Source organism: Eschscholzia californica, unplaced genomic scaffold, assembly GCF_041429995.1.
Source record: "Eschscholzia californica isolate CP2 unplaced genomic scaffold, dmEscCali1.0.p SCAF_5, whole genome shotgun sequence".
NCBI classification, from domain to species: Eukaryota; Viridiplantae; Streptophyta; class Magnoliopsida; order Ranunculales; family Papaveraceae; genus Eschscholzia; species Eschscholzia californica.
In genome coordinates this window covers 50,436,976-50,464,857 of record NW_028238472.1, presented here as the reverse complement: position 1 = coordinate 50,464,857, position 27,882 = coordinate 50,436,976, and the positions used below count along the sequence as shown (strand labels likewise).

The 27,882-nt window shown below is 33.8% G+C and overlaps 5 protein-coding genes and 1 long non-coding RNA gene across 6 annotated transcripts; 5 read left to right on the top strand and 1 right to left on the bottom strand.

The window, feature by feature from the left end:
- The first annotated feature begins 948 nt into the window (after positions 1–948).
- On the top strand, positions 949–3,975 carry LOC147540248 (uncharacterized). The gene is made up of 4 exons (XM_086640613.1): positions 949–1,912; positions 2,019–2,141; positions 3,114–3,342; positions 3,674–3,975. Coding segments are annotated over exons 1-4 (975 nt in total). The 5' UTR covers positions 949–1,291; the 3' UTR covers positions 3,676–3,975.
- A 1,061-nt stretch (positions 3,976–5,036) lies between these two features.
- Positions 5,037–7,547, top strand: LOC147540247 (hypothetical protein At1g04090-like). Its single transcript, XM_086642175.1, has 3 exons — positions 5,037–5,237; positions 5,358–5,837; positions 6,230–7,547. Exons 1-3 carry the CDS (start codon positions 5,135–5,137, stop codon positions 7,321–7,323), a joined length of 1,677 nt encoding a protein of 558 aa, XP_086498301.1. The 5' UTR covers positions 5,037–5,134; the 3' UTR covers positions 7,324–7,547.
- Positions 7,548–7,551: 4 nt separating this feature from the next.
- Positions 7,552–10,528, top strand: LOC147540246 (thioredoxin-like 1-1, chloroplastic). The gene is made up of 5 exons (XM_086642177.1): positions 7,552–8,111; positions 8,183–8,846; positions 8,981–9,157; positions 9,254–9,418; positions 9,708–10,528. Exons 2-5 carry the CDS (start codon positions 8,622–8,624, stop codon positions 10,014–10,016), a joined length of 876 nt encoding a protein of 291 aa, XP_086498303.1. The 5' UTR covers positions 7,552–8,111; positions 8,183–8,621; the 3' UTR covers positions 10,017–10,528.
- Positions 10,529–13,999: 3,471 nt separating this feature from the next.
- LOC147540245 (protein TEEBE-like) lies at positions 14,000–16,329 on the bottom strand. Its single transcript, XM_086642176.1, has 3 exons — positions 16,157–16,329; positions 15,190–15,693; positions 14,000–14,709 (listed from the first exon to the last, which is right to left on the bottom strand). Exons 1-3 carry the CDS (start codon positions 16,251–16,253, stop codon positions 14,186–14,188), a joined length of 1,125 nt encoding a protein of 374 aa, XP_086498302.1. The 5' UTR covers positions 16,254–16,329; the 3' UTR covers positions 14,000–14,185.
- Positions 16,330–21,738: 5,409 nt separating this feature from the next.
- LOC147540244 (uncharacterized) lies at positions 21,739–22,924 on the top strand. The gene has a single exon (XM_086642415.1). The coding sequence runs from the start codon at positions 21,839–21,841 to the stop codon at positions 22,730–22,732; it is 894 nt and encodes a 297-aa protein (XP_086498541.1). The 5' UTR covers positions 21,739–21,838; the 3' UTR covers positions 22,733–22,924.
- Positions 22,925–24,034: 1,110 nt separating this feature from the next.
- LOC147540243 (uncharacterized) lies at positions 24,035–25,569 on the top strand. The gene is made up of 3 exons (XR_015225985.1): positions 24,035–24,108; positions 24,225–24,350; positions 25,042–25,569. It is a non-coding gene; the product is annotated as an uncharacterized LOC147540243 (long non-coding RNA).
- The last annotated feature ends 2,313 nt before the right edge of the window (positions 25,570–27,882 follow it).

Below are 27,882 nucleotides of genomic sequence, written 5' to 3'. Positions count from 1 at the left end.
CTGAAGAAACAAATAGAAAATTCCACCAAGAAAACAATTAAAGAAACAAATAGAAAATTAAAAATAAATGAAGAACTTGGGTTGATTTACATTCAGTTAGATGAAAAAAATAATACACTCTACAAAAATTACACAAAAGTAACAAAAAATGTGGTAAGAAAGATACAGAATACCAAAGAATTACATGTATTCAATAACATTAATCTCCTTAAAGAATTCCATACAACTTTCAACTCTCAACTCCATAAACAGTTGGATAAAGAATTATCAAATGTTTATCTTCTCTACTAAATCATTTTTTTTAAACTTCTACTCAAATTCATGACAGATACTTGAATTGAGTTTTTACCAATCTTTTAGGGTTTCACATGTATTACAGAACTACCAATGAAGAATGAAAATGAGATATTACTTGAGCAGTGTTGAATGAATTCGATGAAGCAGTAGTCGAGGGTTTTCTGTGTATCAAGGTTAAGCGGATTCCAAAGTCCATTTTTTTCCTCCATAACAGTGACTGTAAATCTTTCTAAGATTATCAACTACAATAATTGTTTCCTCATCGAAGTCCATTTTCCTTGATAACAAAATCTATGTCGACGGAGCTACAGAAATATAGCAGACTGATTTCAAATTGAGAGAAATAGACGGATAGATGGAATTTAAAGAATAAGGCAAAACTGTTTTTAGAGAGAGAGAGAGTGGAAGTAATTGGCGGTTACGGAGAGAGATCATGGGAGAAAAAATTGGAGTTGTTGGATAAATGACTAAAATAACCTCTGCTAGGGCACTTAATTACTCAAACATTTTAAAACGTATGAATTTTTAGAATATTTTCATCCGTCAGATTTAAAATCTCCACAGATAATGGACGGCCAGACTTATCCCCTGGATAACCGACTGAGCTGTTTTAATATAATAGATTAGATACCTCTGTATTCTTTTAAACCAGGGGGAACGTGATCAATATTAGAGACTGAGATTTTGTTCTTCCATTAAATCAACACGACAACTAACATTTTTCGACACTCTCATCCCTCGTGCAACACGATTAGAGCAAAAAAGATAGTAAATTAAGTTCCTTTAATAATCATGACTGCCCACGTCCTATTATCAGTATAAAATTGGATGGATAATTGACTATTATTTTCAATTTAACTAAGAATTTCCGGATCAATGGGAAATATTCCAATCTTATAATTTACTTCTTAGAAAAACGTTTACTCGTATACTAACATAAATTCAACCCATCTCCATTTTCATCCCCATCTCCAAATCCAAATTTTCAGGAATCATGGAATTCCCATTTGGTCATCATCATAACAAACACAACCGAAGACAAGAAGATGAAGATGAATACCCACCACCACCACCACGACCACAAGTACGACAACCATACGATTATCCACCACCAAATTACGTAGATGGTGGCCGGCCCTTCCAACCTCCTCCTCCTCAGGGCGGTTATGATGGGGAGGGAAGAAGAACAGAAATCTATAATGACCCAGAGTATCAAAGACCACCACAATCTGACTATGGGTATTCTCAACCACCACCACCACAATCTGAATATGGGTATTCTCAACCACCACCACCACAATCTGGATATGGGTACTCTCAACCACCACCACCATCACAATCTGATTATGGGTATCCTTCAGTTCAACATGTATCTCATGATCCTGGCTACCCATCTGAGGAACCTCGCCCTGAACATCACCATCGACCTCATTTCCCTTCTTTTCCCCATCGTCATCACACTGATGAATATGATGGTGGTTCTGGTGGTGGTGGTTCTGGGACCAACAATCAACGTACTGTTAGGGTTTATACTAAAGCAGAGCCTAATTATTCTCTCACCATTAGAGATGGTCATGTCATTTTAGCTCAATCTAACCCAGATGATGAGTTTCAGGTACTAAAGTGAACCTGGGTTTTGATCAATTTGATTTGGGTTTTTCTTGTTTTGATCTGGGGTTTGATTAATTTGTTGTGGGTTTTGGTTAATTTTGTTGTTTTAGCACTGGATCAAAGATGAACAGTTCAGTACAAAGGTGAAGGATGAACAAAGTTACCCTAGTTTTGCTCTGATTAATAAAGCTACTGGTCAAGCTTTGAAACACTCCATTGGAGCTACTCATCCTGTAAGTATAAAAAAGTTCCAATTTTTTTGGATTCATATCTCGTTCAATTTATGAATCTATTCATTGATCAAAAGAAAAAGGGGTCTTTCCATTCGACGAAAAAAAATGCAATTGAAAATTACCCACTTAAAAACTAATGGATTTTGAGTAAGATTAGCTAAAAGCGACAAGAATTATGACCAATTTGAGATCGAAATCGATTTTGTAATGAATCTAATATGGGTAAAGGGACTAATTGATTGTTCAATCAAGTTGAATTATGCTATTATAGAAGAACATTTGGTTTGTCTAGTATGTTGATTGTTTAGACTTTAGATGTTGTGATCAAATCTCTTCAAACTCTATACTTATAAGTATATAGTTTTCTCTTTGATATCTTTTTGTCTTTAATTGTGCGCCTTTTCCGTGTCTCTATCTTATTTTTCTATTTTTTTTTCGCATCTCATTGGAATATAGTATTTCATTGCTTTCCCCAAAAGTTTCTTGTATAAACTACACCAAAAGTTCGCACTTTTTTCCCTTCCTGTCATCTCTTTCTCTAACTCAATATGATTTCCTTTTTGTTGATTCGTAAGAAATACTTTTCTTTATTCAGAGCTTCTTATCTTGTAGTGTGTTTAACGAGTTGGGAGCACATGCTTGTAGATATATTGTATTTCTATTTTCGATACAGTAAGATTCAAACCCCGGTTGCCACAATGGAGAGACATATATTTTTATTCTTGTGATGCTTGTAGAATGTTTCATATTGTTCAAGAAAGTTTAACAGTATATTTTCTTTTTAATCTTTTTTGTTCCTACTTGTTTGATTACTCTGAATTTTTAATTGTGCTTCATCGAAGAAATAAGTGGGAAAGGAAATCTAGTTTGTTTTTTCGATGATCATTGAGTGAAATTTGTCAACCAGGAGGTAATAATATAATCTAGTTCCTTTTAGCCTTAAACTTTTTTGTTTTTAAAAAACTTGTGCAGGTGAGGCTAATTCCCTACAATCCGGAGTATCTCGACGAGTCAATTCTGTGGACAGAGAGCAATGATCTAGGTGATGGTTATAGAACCATAAGGATGGTAAATAACATTAGGTTGAACTTGGATGCTCTTAATGGAGATAAAAATCATGGTGGAGTTCACGACGGAACAACTATTGTGCTATGGGAATGGGCGAAAGGTGAAAACCAGCGTTGGAAGATCATTCCCTATTGTAAGTCTCTCAACTTTTATATAGATTAATAATCACTGTTGTAACTAGAGTCTGAATCAAGAGCCCGTTATCTGGAATAACCTAAATTGACTATTGCGCCTTTGAGTAAAACCAGTCAAATTCAGACGAGTCTGATTAAGAGAAAGGATAAAACAAACACGGGGATGAGTTTGGGATTGCTGACCAATTTGTTATCAAAGTAGACTATAGAAAGCAACTGAAAGAATACTGATAGATTGTCAGAAACGCATTGTTAGCATACCTTGGTATTCCGGCATTGTGGGACTTGCCTCTAACTTTTCTTTTTTCGATTTTTCTTAATTGAATTCAGGACATGGGTTTTAGAGCCTTCTTCTATACAGCGAAGCTTTACATGTTTGGAGGAATATCGAATAATCCTACTTTGGTGGGAAAAGTGTGTGCTCTTAGTTTGCTTGTTGAGTATTGAGTGTTTTCGATATATGATACTCGATCCTATTTAACTTGTATTTGTTATTTATGGGTATTTTCATGCGGTTAGTATATGGTTTTTGTATTTCTTCTTCTCTAGATGCATCTGTACTTGAAAACTGCAGTTTACCCTCTTGTTTTATCTCATGTATTAATGATTCAAAGGTGGTGCTTTTTATTGTATTCCATTGACCATGGTTGAAGCTTCTCAAATAGATACCTAGTTTTTTTTAAAATTGTAATCTCCCAAGACTAAGTTAATGGTGAATATTTCAACTTCAATCTGATTAGGGCTTTCACCCCTTTTTAGAATATGGAGAAATTTAAACGAGCTATTAAATATTTTAATTGTCTTAAGTGATGGATAATTTGGTCAATGATGTTCACGTATCATAGTAATGGATGGTCGAATGTTGCGGGTGGTTCTTCCTTGTAAACGTTTCTTTCTACCAAATTCATTCGTTTTACATACATGGTAGTGTCTGTTTTTTTTCTAAGCTAGATATATAACTTTGATCTTACGTTTTCAATTGATTCATGTGCAATTTCAAAATGTTTGTATTTGTCTGACTTGTGATTTCAAACTCATTTAGATGACTGATTTTAATTGATATTTCGGGTGGATATTAAAGTCATGCAATTCAAACTCAAACTGAGTCAATTTAGAAAACTTCTGCTTGCTCACTTCAAGGTAATTTCAAATCATCTTTTTGACGCTACTTCGAGATCATTTTCGAAAATATGAGGATGTATTTGTAATGTTAGTATTAGTATCCATATAAACCTCCTAAACCACTTGTAAAACTATTAACCTTATCTTCAAATTGATGTTAAAAATAGGTTGCTAATAAATAAGAGAAAGTACTTAAGATTTGATCATTGCTAAAAATGGAAGACGACTCATAACTCATGCAACTTTCATGAGGATAAGTGTTTTAGACACGATGTTTCGTGAAAGGAACATTGTACTCTGTCAAATTGTTTTTGAAATCGTAAGACTCGAACCTTAACATCATTTCTAAACCCTAATCTAATAAACATGTTTTTAATATATCTTAACTAATACTTGAAGTAGGTTAGAAGAGAAGTCTAGCCTAGAGAGGAGTTTCCAAATCTTATGAACAACTAACATGATTTCTTGCACGGTATGACCATCTTAAACAATAATACACTCGAAGTACTCTTGTCAAACCTAGCTCTTACCAACATTATTCTATAAAAAAGAATATGCTTGAAAATCTAACATATACCTATATGTATAGTCATATAAAGGTTGGTTGGGTTCATATGATTTGATCTCAAACTTATTGAAATCACTATATACTCAAATTAATTGACCATCATGTGTAATCTTCTGTCTTTGTTTGGTCCAAAAAGGAAGAGTTTAATGCCTATTGCAAAGACCTTTAATCTACCTTCTCCTTTACCTTCATGGCCAAAATCAGGTTCATTTTCATATACACCATCATTGGTTGATTTTATGAGTTCTTAAACTATACTTTTAGTGCATTTATTTGGTTCTCTAAATGGGTTTCTTGTTGGTCTAAATTTTGGTTTTGTAATAGATAAAAATGGAGGATTTGCAAGTGGAAGCATAAATCTAGGAGGACTAGAAGTTTTTCAAGTCACATCTTTCACTAAGGTTTGGTCAATTCAAGAGGGAGGTTTCGATAATCTTGGAGTAACTTTCTTCGAACCGTCACCTATTCCAGACGGGTATTTTATGCTTGGTTGCTATTGCCAACCAAATAACAAGCCTCTTTTCGGTTGGGTACTTGTTGGAAAAGATGAAAGTTGTTACAAACCGATATCAAGTAGAACACTTACAATGCCATTAGATTATGCACTTGTTTGGAGTAGCGAAAATTCCAAACTAAAACAAGACGGAAACGGCTACATTTGGTTACCAATTCCTCCGGAAGGTTATAAAGCTGTTGGCCATATTGTGACTGCGTCGCCGGAGAAGCCATCTCTTGACAAAATTCGATGTGTCCGTTCAGACCTCACTGACTCGTGTGAGCATTCAACATTGTTATTTGGAAGAGGTACTGTAAACTTTGTTTCGAGTGAACTTCCGTATACGTAGGTAGTTTTGTTTTTCTTTAAGTCATATCTAAAATTTGACTCGATACTAGAATTGACTTGAGTCATATTTTAAAATGTTTGTTTTAGTTTATTTGAATCGAGAGGCTCTTAACTAGTTGAATAGTTGATTTTAAGTCTATTTGAATCCGACATAAAATAAGTTAGAATCAAGAGACCAGTGTCTTAATTCTTAAATATCTTGAAATGACTATAATGTCCTTGACTAAGACAAGTCTGATTCAAACAGTGAGAAAGAACAACAATTCTTGCTTAATACACCACAATAAAGATATAATTCAGTTTATCTTGTACTAGGAAGCAAAATTTCTAACGAAAACGTCGAAAAAAACAGGTGGAATCAACATCTATGATTTAAAACCAACCAGTATAGGAACTCAAGCACTTGGTGTTTCTTGTGGTACATTTATAGCTGAGAAGGATGGAAGCTCATCATCAGCAACAACTCTATCTTTATCATGTCTAAAGAACAAAGATTTCAATTTATCTTCTATGCCAAACTTGATTCAAATCCAAGAACTAGTGAAAACTTACTCTCCGATAATATACCTTCACCCAGATGAATCATACTTCCCTTCTTCTGTGAATTGGTTCTTCAACAATGGAGCTTTATTATACAAACAAGGGAATGAATCAAATCCTACTCGGGTCGAACCAAATGGTTCGAACCTTCCTCAAGGTGGTTCAAATGATGGACAATATTGGTTAGACCTTCCTATTGATAAGGGTTCAAAAGAGGAGGTTAAGAAAGGTAGTTTAGAAAACACAACGGCTTATTTACATGTAAAACCAATGTTAGGTGGAGTATTTACTGATATAGTTATATGGGTGTTCTACCCTTTTAATGGGCCTAGCAAAGCCAAATTAGGGTTCATCAATGTCAAGTTAGGAAAGATAGGAGAACATGTAGGTGATTGGGAACATCTAACTTTGAGGATTAGTAATTTTAATGGAAAATTATATAGTGTTTATTTCTCTGAACATAGTAAAGGAACATGGGTGGATTCTTCAAATATTGAATTCCAAGATGGGAACAAAGTTGTTAGCTATTCTTCTTTGAGTGGTCATGCATTTTATTCGAAACCCGGGCTAGTTTTACAAGGGAATGATAGTTTGGGTATTGGGATAAGAAATGATACGGCGAAGAGTAAGATGGTGATGGATACGGGCGAGAAATATGAAGTAGTATCGGCGGAGTATTTGGGCAGTGTTGTTGAGCCTTCATGGTTGAATTATGAAAGAGAATGGGGCCCGAAAATTGATTATAATATCGCGAATGAGTTGAAGAAGATTGAGAGATTTCTACCGTGGAAGATCAAGAGTGAATTCAAGAGAATTATTGAGGGTTTACCAAGTGAAGTTCTTGGAGAAGAAGGACCACTTGGTCCTAAAATGAAGAGTAATTGGAATGGAGATGAATCAATTTGAAGGTTGCTTGGTTTTAGTTGTACAATATTGTGATAAACTTTGTGTTTGATGTACTTCTTCATTTGATTTGTTATAGGGTATAGATGGAAAATTGGTCATGTATAAACAATTTCTTTCTAGCAATTTGATGCATTAGTTTCATTTATGCTAATCATCAAGAGCACATGTTATCACATTCAAGATCAACTTGTAACATATATAAAACTAGAAGGATTAGATCTACAGAGCAAGTCAACCAATAATCATTTACTTACTGTATATAATTATATCTATATTCGAAATATCTTAAAATTCGTAGATATTACTCTTACTAAACTCGATCAACCAAGACAAACATGAAAAAATGGACAAAAAGATAGAGATTTTGGTTTTAATTTATCTTTTATGTTTTTTGGTGGTTTCAACCCTCATTTACTTGATTTAAGGACAGAAAGTTATAGATTAAAATATGAAATCAAAACTCAAAATATTCTAGTTTGTATAGCTCGATTGGCCTTCGGAAGTTTTCAAAAACTCAAGGTGAAGCAAAAACGAGACAAATTTGGACCGACTTGTTTTCCGACAAAACTTAACCAAGTAGGGTCCGCCCAAAAAGTTAGTTGGTTTTGTTTGTTTAGTTCGACCGCTTTTTCTCACTCCTAGACCGACTATCCATATTCAATAATATTCATTTTAAGTTATAACCTAAAATTAACAAAAAGTATACTCAACTCGCTCAGTGAGACTCTCTACGTGACTAAACATGTGAGAGGAGAGAGAAATTTTTTTTTTCCTCACATATGATTCAAGTGAAAGTCCCAGAAGACGGATTGTGTAGCCTTGCTGTAAAATTAACCATCCTTAGATGTCATTTAGGAAGGAGTTTGAATTTGTAAGGATTGTCATTAAGAGAATCATTTTTCTCTTTCTAATCCAAAAGTATATCCAAAAAATTGACCCTTCTAAATTTCATAACCATCCTTAAATGTGTATTGATCCAAACAACTCCACGTTCTACTTCTCATATCCACATTCAAGACTTCAAATAACATCAAATAGATATACACCCTCGATTCCATTCGAAGACAAATCTTAGCCGTTTATTCACTTTCCCAATTTTCAATTCAAAAGTTTTGCTTCAAAAAGGGGAAACGAGAAGTTTCAAGTTCAACTAACCTTTTTCAATTTTCACTTTCTCTCTCTAACTTCTCTGTCTAAAAAAACTTGGGGATTCTAAAGAAAACCCAATCAAAGAAAGGAATCAGCAATTCATAAAACCATCAATCAACTTGGGATTTGATTCTAATTAGTTGACAGCCATGGCTGATGTTTTGAGCAAAAGTTATCTGTTTTCTCCTTCATACTGTTCTTCCCATCTTTCTTCTGTATCATCTTCTTCACTCAAGAACAACTCTTCTTCTTCATCTTCTTTCCTAAAAATCCAACCTCTCAAATCTTCCTTTCATGGAAACAAGATTATTCATCAAGAACAACTTCACAGGAAACAACCCAAAAAGGGAAAGTTTCAAGCTTTTCCAATTAAGGTATATTTTTGAGAAATTGATTGAAAATCTTAATTTCTTTGCCCAAGTTTTGATTTTGAGCTTGATTTTTGAGATCTTTATGAGTAGATGATTAATGGGTTTTTTTTGTTTGGGGATTTTATAATGATTTTCAGATGAATCTCCTTATTGGTAAAGCTCAAAAATGGTGGGAAAAGGGACTTCAAAACAACATGAAAGAGATAACTTCTGCTCAAGATCTTGTTGATTCTTTATTAAATGCAGGAGATAAATTAGTTATTGTTGATTTCTTTTCTCCTGGTTGTGGTGGTTGTAGAGCTCTTCATCCAAAGGTAATTCTCTCTCTCTCTCTCTCTCTTCTTTCTTTCTCTAGAATTATAAGAAATTTCAGATTTTGATAATGGGATTGTTTTCTATTTTGGGTATAGATATGTCAATTTGCAGAGATGAACCCAGATGTTGAATTCCTTCAAGTGAATTATGAAGAACATAAATCAATGAGTTATAGTCTTAATGTTCATGTTCTTCCATTCTTTCGATTTTACAGAGGTGCTCATGGTCGTCTATGTAGTTTCAGCTGCACCAATGCCACTGTAAGTTCTAACCCATATTCTCTCCCTAAATATAACCGTCTGTTTGGATTAGCAGTTATCGATATTGTCATCCATAGCAGAAGGGCTATCTAGCAACCTATATAATGTCTAGGTCCTCTACCCCAATTGGTTTTGAGTTGGATGCCCACAAACTTAGCATAGTATCAGAACTAGACCACACGTGCTCCCCGTCACCCGAAAAAAAATATAATATTTAGGTCATCTCCACTCATTACCAATTGATTTTGATACCTTTTATGTCTCTGACTATTATTATATGTACTTACAGATCAAGAAATTCAGAGAAGCATTATCAAAGCATACAACAGAAAGATGCAGTCTTGGGCCAACAAAAGGGTTGGAAGAATCAGAACTTCTTGCTTTAGCTTCAAACAAAGATCTTTCATTCAATTACACACCAAAACCAAAACCAGAACCAGCAAAAGAAGAACAAGTTCCTATCTTTGCTCAAGAACAAAGACCCAAGTCAGAGTTAGAACCAATTCCTTCAAACAACATAAATTTACCTCTCCCTTCCACTTCTCAATCTATTATTAAAGAATCTGAGGAGAAAACCTTGATCACTACTGGAAGATAATCAAACTTGTTCATCTACCCATCCACCTATTTGGAGGTCTAGGGACATAGAAGTTGTTCTTCTTGTAATTGTACAAATATGTCTGTGAGTCCTATTTAGTTTTTTTTTATTGGTCAACATACTTTAAGGCGGATAAAATCCGTAAAGCCTTGAACTCAGAGATCTGGAGGACAGAAACCAAGTTCCGGACTTCTTTCAAAGGAATATGTAATTTGCGACGAGGGCAGAACCCAAGTTTGTGACCTTTTTTAGAGGAGTATATAATCGGTAACACTTCGACTCGAAGATGTGGAGGACAAACAAACAAGTTCGCGATGGGTCGAGCCAACTATTGTTGACATGTGTCTTATTAAGTTGCAGGCTGTTTGGTCTTTTTTATCTTGACCATCTATTATAGTCTTATACTGAGTGTATGAAGTTTTAACTTTTTGAAGATTTACTCCTATTTTATATGGTTTGGTTCTATGGTTGTGATTTAGATGGGAATTGCCTAATGAAGTTCTTAAGATACATATCTTGTAGCATCCCCTTTTTATCCTGCCCTCTTCTTATAAGTTAATGTCAATTTAGCCCTTAAATAAACATCCAGAAAAAAAGTTAGAGAAAACCCTAATTCTTGGATGTCACATTTTGTGTTGATGTGAAGAATTTATTGCAGAAGCCGCAAGCTAGAGCAAAAGTGTTAAAAGCTAGAAAAAAAAAAGCAAAAACAAATAGTGTCATATCAGAAACGGTTTGCCTAGTGTAAACGGTTTATTGTGTATTTGTATAAGGTTGTTTCTTTGTCGAATGCTCTAGGTTATATGATTTGACATAATTTCTTATCATTCTTAGTGATAAATATTTGCAGTTAGTGTGACAAGGGTGTCTCATTTAGTTGCCTTAGGCCACATGATATGACCTATACTTTTTTTGTTTTGTTACAACACATGTCACATGATATGACCTATAAAGAGTTCCAAAGGCCATACTAGTATACTACAATTGAGGACAAGAGCTTTACTAAAAAATGACAGAAGATGAGAGAAGTTTCCAATGTTCCACAAGAAAGTGTTTTGGAGTGGAAATATGTGGTGGTTAATTCTTTACTTCACATTTCTTCATTTTGTTTGTTTTCACCTAACTTCTATGATCCTATCCATTTATGAATAATTTTGGGGTGGATAGATTTCAGATGTTTCTAGGAGAAGTTGCAGAAAATGTGGATGAGCTGAATTTGAACTTATTATTATAAGGGGTTTAAATAGTAAAAAATGAAATTCAAGTACTTAAAGCAACTCTGTGGTCCTTATGTTGTCTCTTGGTGAAGAAGAAGAAGAAAATAAGGGACACACCATAAGCCAAGAAATCAAAATTCTACAAGTTTAGACATGAGATTGAGAGGTACTTGTCTTTACATGCACAAGGTAAAACAAAAATTTGTGAGACCGACTTTAACTTGATCGTTGTATACGTTTATGTATGTTGTAGATAACATGATTCAGATCTTACTGTATCTAAAAAGAGAGCTTTTCAAAAACGAGAAAATCAACCTTTTTTTTGTTTAAATTTCCGTTGTCTAGCTATAACTATGATGAATGTATTTTAATATAAGAATCTAATACAAAAACAAATTCAACAAGGAGTCAAGCATCAAGAATTACTTGATTTTGCCCCAAACCCAATTTTATTTTATTACTAGGCATGAGAGAGAGAGAGTGGAAGGTTTTGAAGCAAGAATTTGAGGCCTAATTCGCTTTGTTTTATTCATTGTTCGAATTGATAAGTGACGCAAGACAATTGAACTCTCATCACTTTTTGTGAGATAACGTTATGTTTGTCTGCACATACAAATCTCTCGATACATATTATATATATATATATATATATATATATATATATATATATATATATATATATACTAGGTGTCCACCGCGTCCTACGGACGCGGTAGATCCCTTTTAGCTAACGCTTTTGGTATTGTGCCTGTCGTGGTCGACCATGTCTCAGTGGTGTATGTATCTCGAGGTTGTGCATATCCAAATGTGAAATGCGTCGCGAATTTCATTTCTACACCATCAAACATCATACAGGATTTGTAATTCGCATATTCTATGCGAATCATAGATCTTTGTGTCATACTCATGTTATAGAAATCAAATTTGTGACGCATTTCACATTTGGATATGCACAACCTCGAGATACATACACCACTGAGACATGGTCGACCACGACAGGCACAATACCAAAAGCGTTAGCTAAAAGGGATCTACCGCGTCCGTAGGACGCGGTGGACACCTAGTATATATATATATATATATATATATATATATATATATATATATATATATATATATATTGAAGAAATTGATGTGAGGCCACGAAAGAGAACATTTTCATCGATGACGACTTAGATATCAAAGTCCATGTAATATCATTGAAGTTTACATCAATCCGATAATCAAATGGTTACATTAATCAGATAATCTAGAAAAAGAAGAGAACATGAAGAGAACATGAAGATTATACATGTACTAAAGAAGAACAAAAAATAATTACATATCTAGAGTAATTGGAAGACAAAAGAAAACTACAAATAAATAATAGTAAAATTCCAAGAGAACTTGGATTTCCTGCAAAATCATATTTATTGAACTAATTAGTGTGATAAAAACAGAAGAATAGAGAATGTATAAAAAAAGTGAGTATTAAGAAGATAGATTTACTCGGAAGAAGCAAACAAAAATAATTTACATTACCTGCAAAAAATGATCATTAGAAATCAAAACAGAGAAAACCAAAGAAAAGTTGAGGATGTGACTAAGTAAAATTAAGAGAAAGATGGACTAAATAAGTAAAATTATGGGAAGATCGACTAAAGAAGAAGAAAATGTCAAAGAAGATTATTACCACCTGTAAAAGTAAACAAAAAATAATTGGCAAAAATAAAAAGAAGAGTTAACATAGAAAAGATTGAAACTCAAAAAAAATAAATATCAAACAGTTAAAAAGAATGACAGTAAAAAAAATTAAAACTTCACAAGAAGAAGAAAGTAAACATTCTTACATAATTTAGAAGAAGAAGAAGTCAATTGTTGATGTAGATTATTACTAAGAAGTCAATTGTTGATGTAGATTATTACTAAGAAGTCAATTGTTGATGTAGATTAGTAATTCTTCCTTCACTCATGCCTCTAACATGTCTATGTGCTCTCTCTTGTTCAGGTCCTTCTCTCTTCAACTACTAAAACAAAAAAAACAAATGTTAAAGAAATAAGTAGTTCAGAAGATGATTAAAAAAAGAAAATCATTTGGCTATTTTAACATCCAAAGAGATTCAATTGAAGCAGTATTAATTAAGAGATACTTAACCGAGTGTTGTGAGTTGTGATTTCCTCACTCCTAACAGAGAGATAGTAGGAATTTCGTAGAGAATGAGAAATTTTAGGGTAGAAAACAAATAGCTTTGGGGTATGGGTAGTTAAAACCGAATTTAAAAGTGAGAGATTTGAGGATGTGGGCAGTTATTTTGTTATTAATTTTAATCTAGATTGTTGAATTAGAGAGATGTGAATCGTGGGTGGGTGGAGAAGTTGAAACTGAATTTAGTTTGAGTAGTTTTTTTTCAATTCAAATTCAACCATTAGATCGTAAAGTTCTTGATGTAAATCCAACAGACGTGAATATCCGAGAGATAAATCAAAGGTCCATCTCAAAAAATACCATTGTGTTTTATATAATAGATATTAATTTTAAATCTAGATTGTTCAATTAAAGAGATGTGAATCGTGGGTGGGTGGAGAAGTTGAAACTGAATTTAGTTTGAGTAGTTTTTTTTCAATTCAAATTCAACCATTAGATCGTAAAGTTCTTGATGTAAATCCAACAGACGTGAATATCCGAGAGATAAATCAACGGTCCATCTCAAAAAACACCATTGTGTTTTATATAATAGATATACATATCACACAATTTTGCTTGTCGTGCTAAAGTCCAATTTGATGTTTTTTTTTTTTTTTTTTTTTTTATTTTTTATCATAGAACAATAATGATTAAGCAAGAATTATAATATTACAATTGAAATCTCAAAACTTAAAAGTCAAAACACCCATAGGCCATAATATATAAAACTACACTTCATGAAATATAGCCGTTATTTCAAAACTCTAGTGTGTGTGATGAAGATGGACTTAATAGCTAATTGGGACGACCTTAACTTCATCAAGGACAGGACCACAAAGATGCCCTAAGTCATGAATCTTTGTGTGGTAAAAACCACTGTAAAATGTGATTCTTGTTCTTGATGAAATGGCTTGGAATTTGAGACTAACAGTCTTAGACTTACCCTTTCCCTTCGACATGAATCGGGCTTTTATCGTTTCTTTACCTGCGAAAGCCTCTACCATCATCGATCCATTACACCCGTTCTTTGCATCCCCAATAGTGAAAATGAGGTTGTAGAATTTGTTTGGAACTGTTCTTAGAATTTGAGCAATTGCACTCTCCCTCCCTGCAACCAACTCGATTGCGGCGAGTCCATAGGGGACAATGAAATGCTTAGAGTCTATATATCGGACGGCTTTCAAGGATTCAATTATCCAGCCCGGTAGAGGCGATATGAGATCTTGTTCTCTAGGAGGGAGGAGAACTCCTGTTGAGAAATTTTTGAACAAATGTGGCCCACATTCGAACCCGCCATTCTTAACCAAGTTAGCTGCAATAACAAAAAAAAAATTACATTAATAACATAACAGCTCCTATGACTTTCAAAAAATTGTTTAACCTGGCAGGCCGGACGGGCCTACCGCAGGTATTGGCTAATGGGGTCAAACCAAAAATCTATCACAAGCTTGAGTAGCTAGCTAGCCCAACCTAAATATGTGATTAGGGCAGACCTAACTTGACCAGCATTAACACTGATACAATCTAGTCGTGGGCTAGGCTAGACTTGCCTGACCCAAATGACTTTCCTAGTATAATTCTCGCACAAGAGGTAAATGTAGGACCGCCCACTAAAATGTAGCGGGTATAGTAGGTATCAACTATCGTCAGGTCTGGGCGTCTACGAGCCTCATCATACTCAGGTGAACGTGTCGGATATTGCACTTTCGGGCTTTTCTCTCGTGTTTTGTGTAAATGTATCTCACATCATTATTAAGCTCTAGCCATTACAACATATGAATAAGATACATACCTCTAGTGGCTAGGGGAGGGATAAGCTCCTTGATAGCAGCATGATCAATGAGTGGGCCACAAGTTGGGTCCTCTTGAATTCCAGGGTTGTGAAAAGTGACCTTGACAGATTCTGAATTAGCCCTAAAAGCCCAAGCATAAGTGTCACCTCCATCAGTGCTATACAATGTTTGAAGTGGTAGCTCTCCTCCTACTTGTTGAGGGACACTAACTTGCAAAACTTCATCTTGTGCACAAGTTCTTGTTGCACCAAATGTTAGAGTATAGTAAGAACTAGGTTTTAATCCATATAGGGTTTGAGAGATGTTAGCTTCATTTCCTAATCTTACAGCATGGACCCCACGAGGGACAGCATAGTAAAATCCACGTGGTTGAGGCCCACCTGATATGTACTCAACAATCCCACTTATTTCCCATTTGGGTAGTGAGTACTTCCCTTTGATCACTGTTTTCTTTAGGTTGGAGGGCTTGGGCCCTTGTTCAAAATCTCCATTTGGTAGAAGTTCTGTTTCAAAGAATAGTGCAATGTCAATAGACAATACAACAATGAAACTTGACCCGACAAAAAGTGACCCAAATGGCCCAACAAAGACCTAATCTTCACATGACGTCAGCAATTTGACATTGTCGGGTCATTATGGCCTGGCCAAATAGCATTTTACTTGACAACAATGAACACGATAAATAAATAAATTACAAAGTGGGTTGTTCTCTATAAGGTCGGGAATTGAATTCGAGTCTAACAGAGCAAAACATTCGATCTGATATAAATCTATAATTCTAAAATCCCCAAACTTAACATTTGTACAAATTGGAAGTGATAGTACATATCTAAGTTCTCGTAACAACTCAAACTTAAACATAAGATCATCTTCACGAAAAATCAATCGTGTTTCTGAACAAAAAGCAACTAGGTCCACCTAAAATGGAAATTTAATAATAATAAGGATGAGGTAAGTAGTAAGTACCATCTAGAGATGTATGTGTAGGTTTAGCTGCTAATGCTTGAGAGGTGAAGAGTGAGGAAAGAACAAGAAAAACAGAGAGAAATGCTGTTGCTGCCATTCTAAGTTTTTAGAGAGAGAGAGACTAAATGAGAATCTGATAAGTTAGAGAGAGAAGAGGGTTTGCTTCTCAATTTATAGTACTACTAAATAAAAGTCAAATATTTGAAGTTGATTCAAGTAGACAAGATCACGTTAGAAGGCCACTGAAATCGCCGCTAGTTATTCATTTCATCACTTACCCAATAAATTCCCAATAAATTTAAGGTTATTTATCATGTGATCCCATCGATTATGATTAGTTTTTCGTTAGACCTCTTATCTTTGTAGAAATGTTCACATGACTCCCTTTCATATATTCTAGCCACATACTATCGACGTTTTCATTCCGTTTTTGCTTTTTTGAATGTCAATGCTTCCGTCCCATCATTTTAGAGTTATTTCTCATATACCATTGGGAAGACGTGCAACTTAGAGTCGTCCCTGTTAGGTGCCAACAGTGCCACTGACACATAAAAGGGTACAAAGAAAAATTGATATGTAAATGTTAAGGGACTCTAGGCGAAAATATGAAAAGAGAGTCATGTGGACATTCTCTTAGAGATAATGGGCCACATGGAAACAAGTGATAAACTAGGGTGCCATATGAAAGATAACATAGATTTTCAAGGTTGAAATTTTGGACAATTGGTTTAGGTTGTCTTCTCACATGGTTTGTTGAAATCTTAAATCCCAAAAAAAACTATATACTAGAATTTATAATTATTTCTAGAAGTAAATAAGTACGGAAAAGTTATAGATATATCAATGAAAATTTCCCTTCTTGACTTTTTAGACATGATTATACAATTGATTTTAAGAAAACTGCCGACTTGGGACTAAAGAAATAATTAACTACATTCATAAATCTGAGTAAGAGTTCAAATTTGTGTTCTGATAGACTAAGTATCTACATAAAAAATTTCTTGAACTAATTGATTGGGTTTTTCTTACGACCTAGATTATCGTTCTCATTTTATCGGAATTTCTCTTCTTTCGTAGGTCTGGTTTTCATCTTCAACGTCCAAAATATATGTTTGGAAGTTCATATACAATGATTTCACATGACATAATATTCACATCTTTTTATGTCTAACTTCTCCCATAGTAACCTTCGTGCAAAGTTTTTTTTCTAGAAGACGACTACGATCTACGCACGTCGTGATATTTGGCATATGATACATCATAGATGTGATAAGTTCGATAACTGCCCACTCAAACATAACAACACCGGACCTACAACTCAACAAAGACAATAGCCTGAAGCCCAACAACTTTATTAATACCTACATAATCCTAATTCAAATAACCAAAAATTCCACCTTCTCTGGGATTCAAACCTGGGACTTCTAGGATTTTCTAGAGTTTATGTCAACACCTTGGAAGCACTTGGGCTACCAACTGTTGACCCTTCGTTCAAAGTTGATTTGCCTCTGTTTTCATTCTTTTTGTCTTCTCGCTTCGTTGAAATATTGTCTTTTCAAAAAAACAAACAAATGACCATTTTAATAAAATGTGCAAATTCATGAGTTTTGATTAGATAGTAATACATAGTGGTTTAGTTAAAAAAAAAAAATAGTAATACATATTGGTTTCATTTCAATGGGGAAGAGTGAATTTAGATATTCCCCCTCTTTAAAATAATAATTAAATCTAAGACCACATGCCCCTTGGTATCTTAGATGTCCTAAACCGCCCACTGGGTTTGGATTATTTTTAGTCAAATTCACCACTTAATTATAGAGATTCCACTGTGTGGGTAAGATTACTTGATAGGTTTAGGTAAAATATTCTAATGATGTAAAACTAGTATAGGTTATGGCATTCATGACCAATAAAGAATATCGGGTTGGACGCATTGATGAGGCATGTGCCGTACTTATATCTAGTACACTAACCGATTTAACAGGATTCTACATCCCGATCCACCCAATCAGTTAAACAAGCCGTATTTAAAGGAAATTACACGAGACTTTGTTGATGATTTCGTCATTCATAAAGAAAAATTGATTTGTAAATGTTAAGGGATTCTAGGCGAAAAATATGAAAAGAGAGTTATGGTACGTTCTCTTAAAGATAAGTGGCCAGACGGAAACAAGTGATAAACAAGGGTGCCATATGAAAGATAACATAAATTTAAGGGTTGAAATTTTGGACAATTGGTTTAGGGTGTCTTCTCACATGTTCTCGTGAAACCTTAAATCCCGCACAATAACTATATACTAGAATTTATAATTATTTCCAAAAGTAAATAAGTACGGAAAAGTTATAGTTTTATCAATGAAAAGTTATAGTTTTATCAATGAAATTTTTTCTTCCGGACTTCTTAGACAAGATTATACAATAGATTTTAAAAATACTGGAGACTTGGGACCAAAGAAAAAATTGACTACATTCATAAATCTGAGTAAGAATTCAAATTTGTGATCTGATAGACTAATTATCTACATAACTAATTGATTAGGTTTTTCTTACAACCTACATTATCGTTCTCATTTTATTGGAATTTCCCTTCTTTGATAAGTCTAGGTTTACATCTTCAGCTTCTAAAATATATGTTTGGAAGTCCATATACAAAGATTTCACATGACATAATATTCACATCCTTATATGCCTACTTCTCCATAGTTTTGTAGTAACCTTTCTGCAAAGTTGATTTGCCTCTAGCTTCATTCTTTTTGTCTTCTCGCTTCTTTGAAATATTGCCTTTTCAAAAAAAAGAAACAAACGACCATTTTAATAAAATGTGCAAATTCATGAGTTTTGACTAGATGGTAATACATATTGGTTTCAATGGGGAAGAGTGAATATAGATATCCCCCTCTTTAAAATAATAATTTAATCTAAGACCACATGCCCCTTGGTATCTTGGATGTCCTAAACCGCCCACAAGGTTTGGATTATTTTATACTGCACATCTATTTATTTCCAAGTGGTATACAATCCCAAAGAGAATTCATTAGTTGCACATTATAGTATTCAAATGTTGTTATATTTTTAGTCAAATTCACCACTTAATTATAGAGATTCCATTGTGTGGAGATTACTTGATAGGTTTAGAAAAAATATTCTAGTGATGTAAACTAGTATAGGTTATGGCCTTCATGACCAAAAAAGAATATGGGGTTGGACATATTGAAGACGCATGTGCCGTACTTATATCTAGTACATTAATCGATTTAACAAGATTCCACAACCCGATCCACCCAACCAGCGAAACAAGCGAGTTTAAAGAAAATTACACGAAACTTTGTTGATGACTGAGTCATTCACATAGATCTTCTCTAGAACTCCCACAGTTGAATATCTACAAAAGGGATATACATAGACACAGTCCTCTCACATGATCGGGTAGTGGGATGGTCGCTTATAGATTGTCATGCAACTTCTCTTTTAAGTGAGAGGAATTTATATAAACTAGATAATCTATTTGTACATACAATTATCTTCAGAGAATATGATAACATTCAAACTTTAACCAATCTTTACTCGAGCATGTTACCACCCAATTAAAATAAGTTTTACAAACAACGAGGGCCCACAATCAAGAATATAAATCTACTAATTTTAGTTGGTAAACGTTCTTCTTTGTCAATCTTTTATTTATTTTCACAACTTATTATTATCTCCAATTATTAATAGCGACACCACTATTAATTATGGATAATCCATTAGTCTTAGGGTAGTTTGTATACTTAATGACTAATTGTGAAGTATAATATTTATTTGTTAATTTCTTTCGCGGAATAAAACTATAGTTCAATGAGTGTGGTTCTTACTCAAAAGTATGTACGAGCAAAAAAGTTTCGGCTTAAACTCTATTATTTTTTTTGGAATCAAGTGAAACCATTTTCATTCATAAGTCATAAAATCACAATATTACATGAATGATAATTGTTATTTCTATCCTCTGAAGTTTTCATGAGAGTTACATACTTTTAAATGTAAAGTGCCTCATGAAGAGAAAGAAATTGACTAGACACCGACAAAAAAAAAAAATGCTAATAATAGAGAAAATACAAATATACAATCCTCAACTTTCAAGTACCAGCAATAACTCTTGATAGGCTATTCATAGCCACACCAATATTGATCTTGATCATTTAGTGCACCGTAATTTTGACATTCCATTTTTATTTACTCCCGCATCCATAACCTCCGGCACATCGGCTTCAACCGTAGTATTAGTATAATCCTTCGTAGTCACGGCCTCAAACTTATTGTGTTGTTGCTTCCATGAAAAAGATAATTGTATATTGAAGAAGAAGATAGAAAGGATAAAGATGAAAAGAGATTTAGTCTCACAAAAACCAAAAAGATATAAGATTCAAATATTCTTACTGTAGATACAAACAATAAACAAAGTAATAAAAGGAAAATCCGGAGGAGGGAAGAAAACAACCAGACCAAGAAACTGTCTAGAAAATGATAACCGTGAATTAAAAGGGAATAAACCACCAAAAATGGTGGAGAAAATAACTACCTAAAATCTCTCAGCCCGGGACTTTCTCTCTCCTCACGCCTAAAATAACCAGGGTAGAGTTAATTAATCTTGACTTAAACTCTTCTTATAACTGCTAAAAAATCAAGGGAAATGCTAAAATTACAAAAGATTTTGACAAAAGAAGCTACCCAGCTGATGTGGCGGTTGTGGTTTGAAAGTTTGACTAAATCTGGACCGTTTAGAAATCAATATCACAACCGCCACATCAGTTGGGTAAATTTTTTTGTTAAAATCTTTTGTGATTCTATCACTTGGGAAAAATCAAATACCCTCTTGGTTTGTTTTGGATAAACTTGTAAGAAATTACACATTAGGCACTCCATCTATTTTGTATTTTTATCTACAGGCGCCACCTATTCTATAGGCATTTCAAATTAATTTTCCCCCCTAATTTTTTTTCTCAATGATGAAACAAAAAACAAAGTAACAATAAGCAAAGTTTGGAAAGGAGATGGATGAGGTTTTGGGAAGTTTAAAGGAGGAAAAAAAAACAAGAAAGATTCCTAAAGTAGTTAACCGAGAGAAGATTGGGAAAAAAACTTGAAAAATGCAAGTTTGCTTTCTTATGGAAAGTCCGAGACAAAATTTCATGTTGGTCTTCGTTAAACAGACATATCGACATTGTTCTAGGTTTGGACTCCTATACAAATTTGTTCAAACTTGTATAAACTATGTCCAAATCATGCACAATATATACGAATTTGTGCAGACAATACTCTATTCAAAACATAAAATAATCCGTAGATTTTTTTTTACGGACAAAAAATTGTATTGGGGAGTTTTGATCATTTTTTCGGCAATTAAATTTATATCCACCTACTTTTTTTTTTTGTTAAAAGTATATCCACCTACTTGAATATTATATCCGTATTAAGGCATGAAAATGTTCCCCAAGCTTTTATGAGACACCCACTAAAAATGTGAAGAAACTTGTGAAGTTTCTTCATGTGACATTTCTTCTTCTTGTGATCTTGTCATGTGATTTTTATAAACAAAAGTCATTGCCACCGCTCCTTACTCAAAATCATGTATACCTCATGTAGTCCTACCCTTTAAAGTTCAATCACTCTCTCTTAGCTCTCACTCTCATTAACCCTAAATCCATGAAGGATTTACCCTTCTTTTTCCTCAAGAACTCTTTCAGATCAAAGATGAAAAAAGGTCTTAGAAATTTTTGTAACGACGACGGTTCGACTTCAACCCTTAACCAAAACAAACCTAACCATGACTTTTCTTTCATGCCTAGTACTACTCCATCAATACAAAGTCCTTCTATAATGGAAAATAGTACTACTTGTACTACAAACATGAGAAGTACAAGATCTCAAACATTAGAGGAGATGATATTACAACTTGAGTTAGAAGAAGCGGCCGCAAGAAAGGCTAAGAAAATAGACGAATATGGTGAAGTTCGTCGTAGAATGTCATGTGTTAATAACTCTGATGTATTAAGATCAGCTAGGAATGCTTTGAACCAGTACCCAAGGTTCTCATTAGACGGGAGAGATGCGATGTACCGATCAAATTTTAGACCTAGTTTAGGAGGGTTTGAAAGTCGTCGAAAATCGGTTTGTAGTAGTACTAGTATGGGGCTTAGAGGAAGAATGTGTAGAGATAGGTTTGACTTAGATTTTGAGAAGAATATAAGTTTGCTTCCTTCAACTTTAGCAGGGGAAAGTGTTATTTGGTGTAAACCTAGTGTTGTTGGAAAACTGATGGGTCTTGATGCCATTCCACAACCTATTTCTACTACTAGAAAACATAGTAAAGGAAAGTTCAATAATTCTATAATTAGGAAGGAAAATCTTAGAAGAGTTGAAAGGCAAGAAATGGAGAAAAGAAATCATATCATGGGTAGAAATGATTGGAAGAGGATTGACCAAAGGACAACCGAAGGAAGTGGTTCGTGTTCGGCTACTGGTTACTGCATAATGAAGCCAATCTCAGTCGATTCCACAAGGACGAGAACAACTTGGCAGAATTCTCGGGTCGTATAGCCTCCAACTGTAGTATATGAATTCCATTACAGAGTGGAAACATATCTTGTTCCTCCCGTCGACATGGTGCAAATATCTAAATTTCACTTTTTTAGATATTTTTTGAGTCTTACTGCCGATACTAAGTATCAGTACAGAATTTGTATCAATTTTTCACGAAATTATGAATGAATCTGATACATTATTTTAAAAGTTGGGTATTTGGGTAAAAGACTCGTTCCCTTAATATAGAGTTCCTAATGTCAGTACAAAATTACTAGAGAAATATATCACATAGCTTTGAGAAGATAAAAACAAACAAAAAATAAATGGAGAAACCACACTTCATGTATTAAAATGTCTACTTTCATTATACCCATGGTTAATAGTCCTACATTTGCACTTCCAAGGAATGGAACTTGGGACCTCCGCATTGCAGAGTAGATGCACTTATCAACTGGGCTATCAGTTGTTGGCTGCTATCAATTTTGTTGAGAAGCCTAGTTTTGATTACTTTATCTATTTGCAATAGTTGTGAGTTAGTGGATTATGTCGGCCTTATTCAAGGTCCAAATCATCCCTGAGCCTGTTCTTCACCTTAGACACTTCGTTTAGATAATTGAAGAGTATCTACTTAGTATCGGCAGAGCCCCCGTTTTTTAGCTCTTTGTCTCCAAAAAATCTCCTCAAATTTCTTCAAATCAACCAGTTTCTGATGTACTTGATTAACTTCTTCAATGCTCTCCACTGTCCGACTTCCATTTTGTATTTCTAGAAGCAGATTTTCGTTTTGCTTAAAAAAGGATATAAACAGGGGCGCGCCTCTTTCGATTAAAAACGGGGGCATGCCTCTTTTAATAATTGAAGAACTTACCTATTCCTCTGTCGCAAAAATAAAATTTTGTTTTATCAACACATCTGGTTAGCTTTTTTTTTCCTGAGTATATGAAAATTAGAATGATATGAATAGTTTACATATAAAAAAATGACTTGAAGAGTTTTCCATTAAGTAAGATTCTCCAACTGCAAGGGGTAGGAGAATTGGTTTTAGAAACTCGGGCTCGGGTCAAGTGAGATGTAACGAAATGTTTGTAAAATAAATGCTCCTACAACGCCACATGAAAGCGGTATTTAGAAAAACAGAGACACATTGAGTAAGAGGGGTATTTCTAGAAACTTGAACTTTATGAGCCACGTCAGCCGAGAAAGGTATTTCTTGAAAACCATGGTTTTTCAAAACTAGGTGCTCATCGCCGCAGTTTGGAGAGATAACTACAGATTTTAGGTCTATATAAAAGATACACCATAGACACTTTCTCTATCATTCTAAGAAAAATTCCTATCTGAAATGATAGACCGAGAACCACAAAAAGGAGGCCAAGGGCTTGAAAATGACGGTAGCTTTCTTTGATTTTATCCAATTTGTTTCCCTTAGAATGAATTTTAGCCTCTAATTTATGTTTGGATTTAAGTTTCTTCTAAAATTTATTTCCTATTTTCTTATTTCTTATAGATTCCAAATGCCATACCAATGGTGATGTTGGTGAAGTGAAACAATCTAGGAATGTGTGGAATGGGAAAATTGATGGATTGATGGAAAAGATGGTGGAAAAGAACCCCTCACTCCACCATAAATTTGGTAACTAAATTTCTCACTATATTCCAAAGTATATATTCCGTATTTTTATCTTTTCAGAGGAGAGTTACTCTGGCCAATTACTTTTCTTGAATGTAAAGATGAAAGTGATTTTTGTATTTGATATTTGAATGGACCGTGGTTGGATTTCAGACGGTATGGATTTTTTACTTCTATCTGACTCGTGCGTCAGATTCATATGAATGATTAACTGAGACTGATTTTGTTCTAATCGAGTCAGACAGAAAAAAGTTTATACTAAGAAATCATTGATCTGAAACGAAGACTCTGACCTTGACATAATAAGTTCGACCTGATAATAAATCCGACTCAGATGAATCAGATAAATCCGAGTCAGATGAGTCCAAGGAGTCAGATGAAGAAAACCCATTTTCGGTTATAGAAGAAGTTGTGAGTGATTGTCTGCCCAATGATAATTTGAAATTTCTAATTATATCTGTAGAAAATTGAAATTATATGTTTCTAACTGCTCAATAATTTTGTACCATTGAAGTTCATGTTCTCTCTTTGACAATAGAACTTGTTCCAAATCTCAACTGTGGCAGAATATGGAATTTGTTCAAATCACCATATAAGAACCTTGTCTAAATTGTGTATGAATGTGATCGGACATATAACATTTTGTTTCATTTGGAGTTGATCCTTGTTTAAATATTATTTCTTGAACTGGCAGAAGTAGGGATTCTGAGGAAGACACTTAGTGAGAGCACAGAGATGGGTAGGTTTTCGAATCATCTAAACAAAGGTCGAGGTCTCCATCATCAACTGTGCTTCCTCCTCAGGGGTGTAATGGTTTTGTATATTGAAAATTCTTCGAAGGTCCTCTACTGATTTCCCCTTCATCATATCCGCTACCGCTTGACATGTCAAATTCAACAAGCTTAAGATATCTAGATAATTGGCCGCCATAATAAGTTTGGAACAAAGTAGATTGATCAACATCGACGAAATCCTTATCCCATTTGTTGAGATCGTCTTCATCAAGAACAATGGCAGCATCTCCTTCAAATGTAATTTATTCGCTATTTTGTGTTTGTGTCTAAATTTATAACTACTTGCACTTTTTTTATATGTATTCAAATGAACTAACAATAAAGATATTGGTGGAAGTGAAGTAATTTTAAGAATGTGTGGTACGGGAAAAATTAAGAATTGTATTGATGAACACTAAATTAAAAATAAAATATTGGTTTTACTTCTTTAGTGCCAAGCGAGTCTGCTTAATTTCACTTCTGTCAATTTAATGATGGTAGTGGTACTCTAATTTGATATCTAAGCAATTGTCTCGAGTCAAACTTCAGACAGTTTACTTTTTATCCGATTTTTATGTTTGACACGTTTCTAATTGATTTTTATTCTACTTGAGTCACACGTAAAATAAGTTTGAATCAAAAGTTTATTATCTGAAATAACTTATATTGCTACCTTAACTAAAACAAGTAATTCTAAACAAGCCAAATTTATATAGTCTGAGTTAGAAATTTAAATTATGTGACTAAAACACGAAAACACAACTCCAGTGACCTAGTTAGAACTTCACATCTTAACATGATTTGAGATCATAACTTTACACATACTTCAACAAAAAACAAGGGTTATTACTTGTTTGCCCATTAGTTTCTGACCACTTTTTCTCTGGTCTCCCATCTTTCACGGAATGTCCAGATAGACTCCTTCCGTTTTCACGTCTAAATTTCGTTAGTGTTTCAGTTGTACCCTTGTCATTAATTTATTTTCTATCTCTAACCTCTCTCAGATGTCAATCTTATTAATCATCATGAACAATTTTTCTTCATTCTTTTTCTCCACCTCACCCCTTTCATCGCTTCTTTCTCATCTTGATCTTCTCATCATCTTCATGCTTTCCCTCTTGTGTCCGTGTTCTCTCTCATCTTCCGGTTGTTAGAAGAAGAAAAATGTCGAAAATCGTCTTGTCGGCCCCCAAATAATCAACCCCCCTTTCATGTAAGAGATGTACATATATACATGTGTGAGACGTTCTTAAATATTTTCTCACACTTTTCTGACATCCCCAGGTGTATAAAAATGTATTGCTTTATAAACGGGTACGTGGGTATATAGACCAAAATAATATTCAAGAAAGGTTTATGATCCAATCTTTCCCAAAACATGGATATTTTGTCATTTTACATTATGGACATAATAACCCATTCTTTATGAGATAACTACCGTCCATGTCCCTCCTACAAAATCACGGGATTTCTAATTTTCCAGGGTGAATTTGAAATGTTTCTAATGTGGGCGTGACCTAGGAGATTTAAAGCAGCTAACGTATAAATCCGAAATTGATTTTTCTTTATCTTCTAACCGTTTTGGAAAGCAAATCTATTTCCAAATCAATTCAAAACAAAAATCGTAACTAAATTAATTTTCTCTCTCTTTACAGATTTGGAAACCAAATCAATTTTCTCTCTCTTACTATGTAAATTTTTTTTCGATTCAAATCAATTTTCTCTCACTTAACTTTCAGATTTGGAAATAGTATATTTTCTAGGATCAATTTAGCGTGATTTGGGGGTTAATATACAAAACATATATATCACTTTCTCTCACTTAACTTTCAGATTTGGAAATAGTATATTTTTCTGGGAACATTAAAGCAACATATGTTTTCGTTTTTACTCATACATAAATACACATAGAATACAAATTATGAAACAAATACGTAAATTATGTATTATTTATGACGAGGAAACCATCATTTGTCAAGTATACAACATAATTTATCAAATGTATGTGGGTCTTGTTCAATAAATTACACATAATTTCTTTTACATTACACATCATTTACATTCTGTTACAAAAAAAAAGTACAAAATCTTCTTTGGTTCAAAAATGGTGTCCATCCATGTACTCTCCATTAGTTTCGTTGACTCACTTTGATTTGATGATTCTTTTTGAAATTTCATCTGGTATATCAAATCTACACACATAAATACGCATACATTAAAAAAAAAAATTATATATTGTATTATAAACTACATGTACAGTTTCGTAAAATTATGCATGATGTTTGTCAAATTTTGACAACATTTGAAGGTTTTGAGTAGTTTGGTAAACTTATCAAGGCTACTGTTTTGGGTGAAAAGTACACGTAATGGTAAATAAATAATACATAATTTATGTGCACTTATACGTAAATTATATACATAATGGTAAGAACATCAAGTTATACGTAAATTATATATACTTTATTGCAACGTACACGAGATTTGATAGTAAAGCGAAGTATTTCTACTAATGAAATGAGTATTGTTTTGGTGTTAAAGCACGGGTAATGTTCTATAAATTACCTATAATTTACTATAAATTGTGGTAATTTACGATAAAGTACATGTACTGTAAATTCTGTTATGAGTAACCGTACGAAAGAACAAATGTTTCATAAATCCGTACGGATTGAAAACCAGATCTGAAGAAAAAAAATGAGAATATCATTAAGATTAAACTACAAATCTAAAGATATCTGCTATGATGATTGATTGCAATAATG

What these genes read in the sequence shown, in the direction of transcription:
- LOC147540248 (XM_086640613.1), top strand. Translation starts at nt 1,292, where the DNA reads ATGGAATTCCCATTTGGTCATCATCATAACAAACACAACCGAAGACAA. An exon ending in ACCCAGATGATGAGTTTCAG is followed by an intron (nt 1,913 to 2,018) that starts GTACTAAAGTGA and finishes TTGTTGTTTTAG; the next exon opens with CACTGGATCAAAGATGAACA. An exon ending in CCATTGGAGCTACTCATCCT is followed by an intron (nt 2,142 to 3,113) that starts GTAAGTATAAAA and finishes AAACTTGTGCAG; the next exon opens with GTGAGGCTAATTCCCTACAA.
- LOC147540247 (XM_086642175.1), top strand. Translation starts at nt 5,135, where the DNA reads ATGTGTAATCTTCTGTCTTTGTTTGGTCCAAAAAGGAAGAGTTTAATG. An exon ending in ACCTTCATGGCCAAAATCAG is followed by an intron (nt 5,238 to 5,357) that starts GTTCATTTTCAT and finishes GTTTTGTAATAG; the next exon opens with ATAAAAATGGAGGATTTGCA. An exon ending in AACATTGTTATTTGGAAGAG is followed by an intron (nt 5,838 to 6,229) that starts GTACTGTAAACT and finishes CGAAAAAAACAG; the next exon opens with GTGGAATCAACATCTATGAT.
- LOC147540246 (XM_086642177.1), top strand. Translation starts at nt 8,622, where the DNA reads ATGGCTGATGTTTTGAGCAAAAGTTATCTGTTTTCTCCTTCATACTGT. An exon ending in GTAGAGCTCTTCATCCAAAG is followed by an intron (nt 9,158 to 9,253) that starts GTAATTCTCTCT and finishes TTTTGGGTATAG; the next exon opens with ATATGTCAATTTGCAGAGAT. An exon ending in TCAGCTGCACCAATGCCACT is followed by an intron (nt 9,419 to 9,707) that starts GTAAGTTCTAAC and finishes ATGTACTTACAG; the next exon opens with ATCAAGAAATTCAGAGAAGC.
- LOC147540245 (XM_086642176.1), bottom strand. Translation starts at nt 16,253, where the DNA reads ATGGCAGCAACAGCATTTCTCTCTGTTTTTCTTGTTCTTTCCTCACTC. An exon ending in TACACATACATCTCTAGATG is followed by an intron (nt 15,694 to 16,156) that starts GTACTTACTACT and finishes TCTTTGAAACAG; the next exon opens with AACTTCTACCAAATGGAGAT. An exon ending in CCCTCCCCTAGCCACTAGAG is followed by an intron (nt 14,710 to 15,189) that starts GTATGTATCTTA and finishes TTGTTATTGCAG; the next exon opens with CTAACTTGGTTAAGAATGGC.
- LOC147540244 (XM_086642415.1), top strand. Translation starts at nt 21,839, where the DNA reads ATGAAGGATTTACCCTTCTTTTTCCTCAAGAACTCTTTCAGATCAAAG.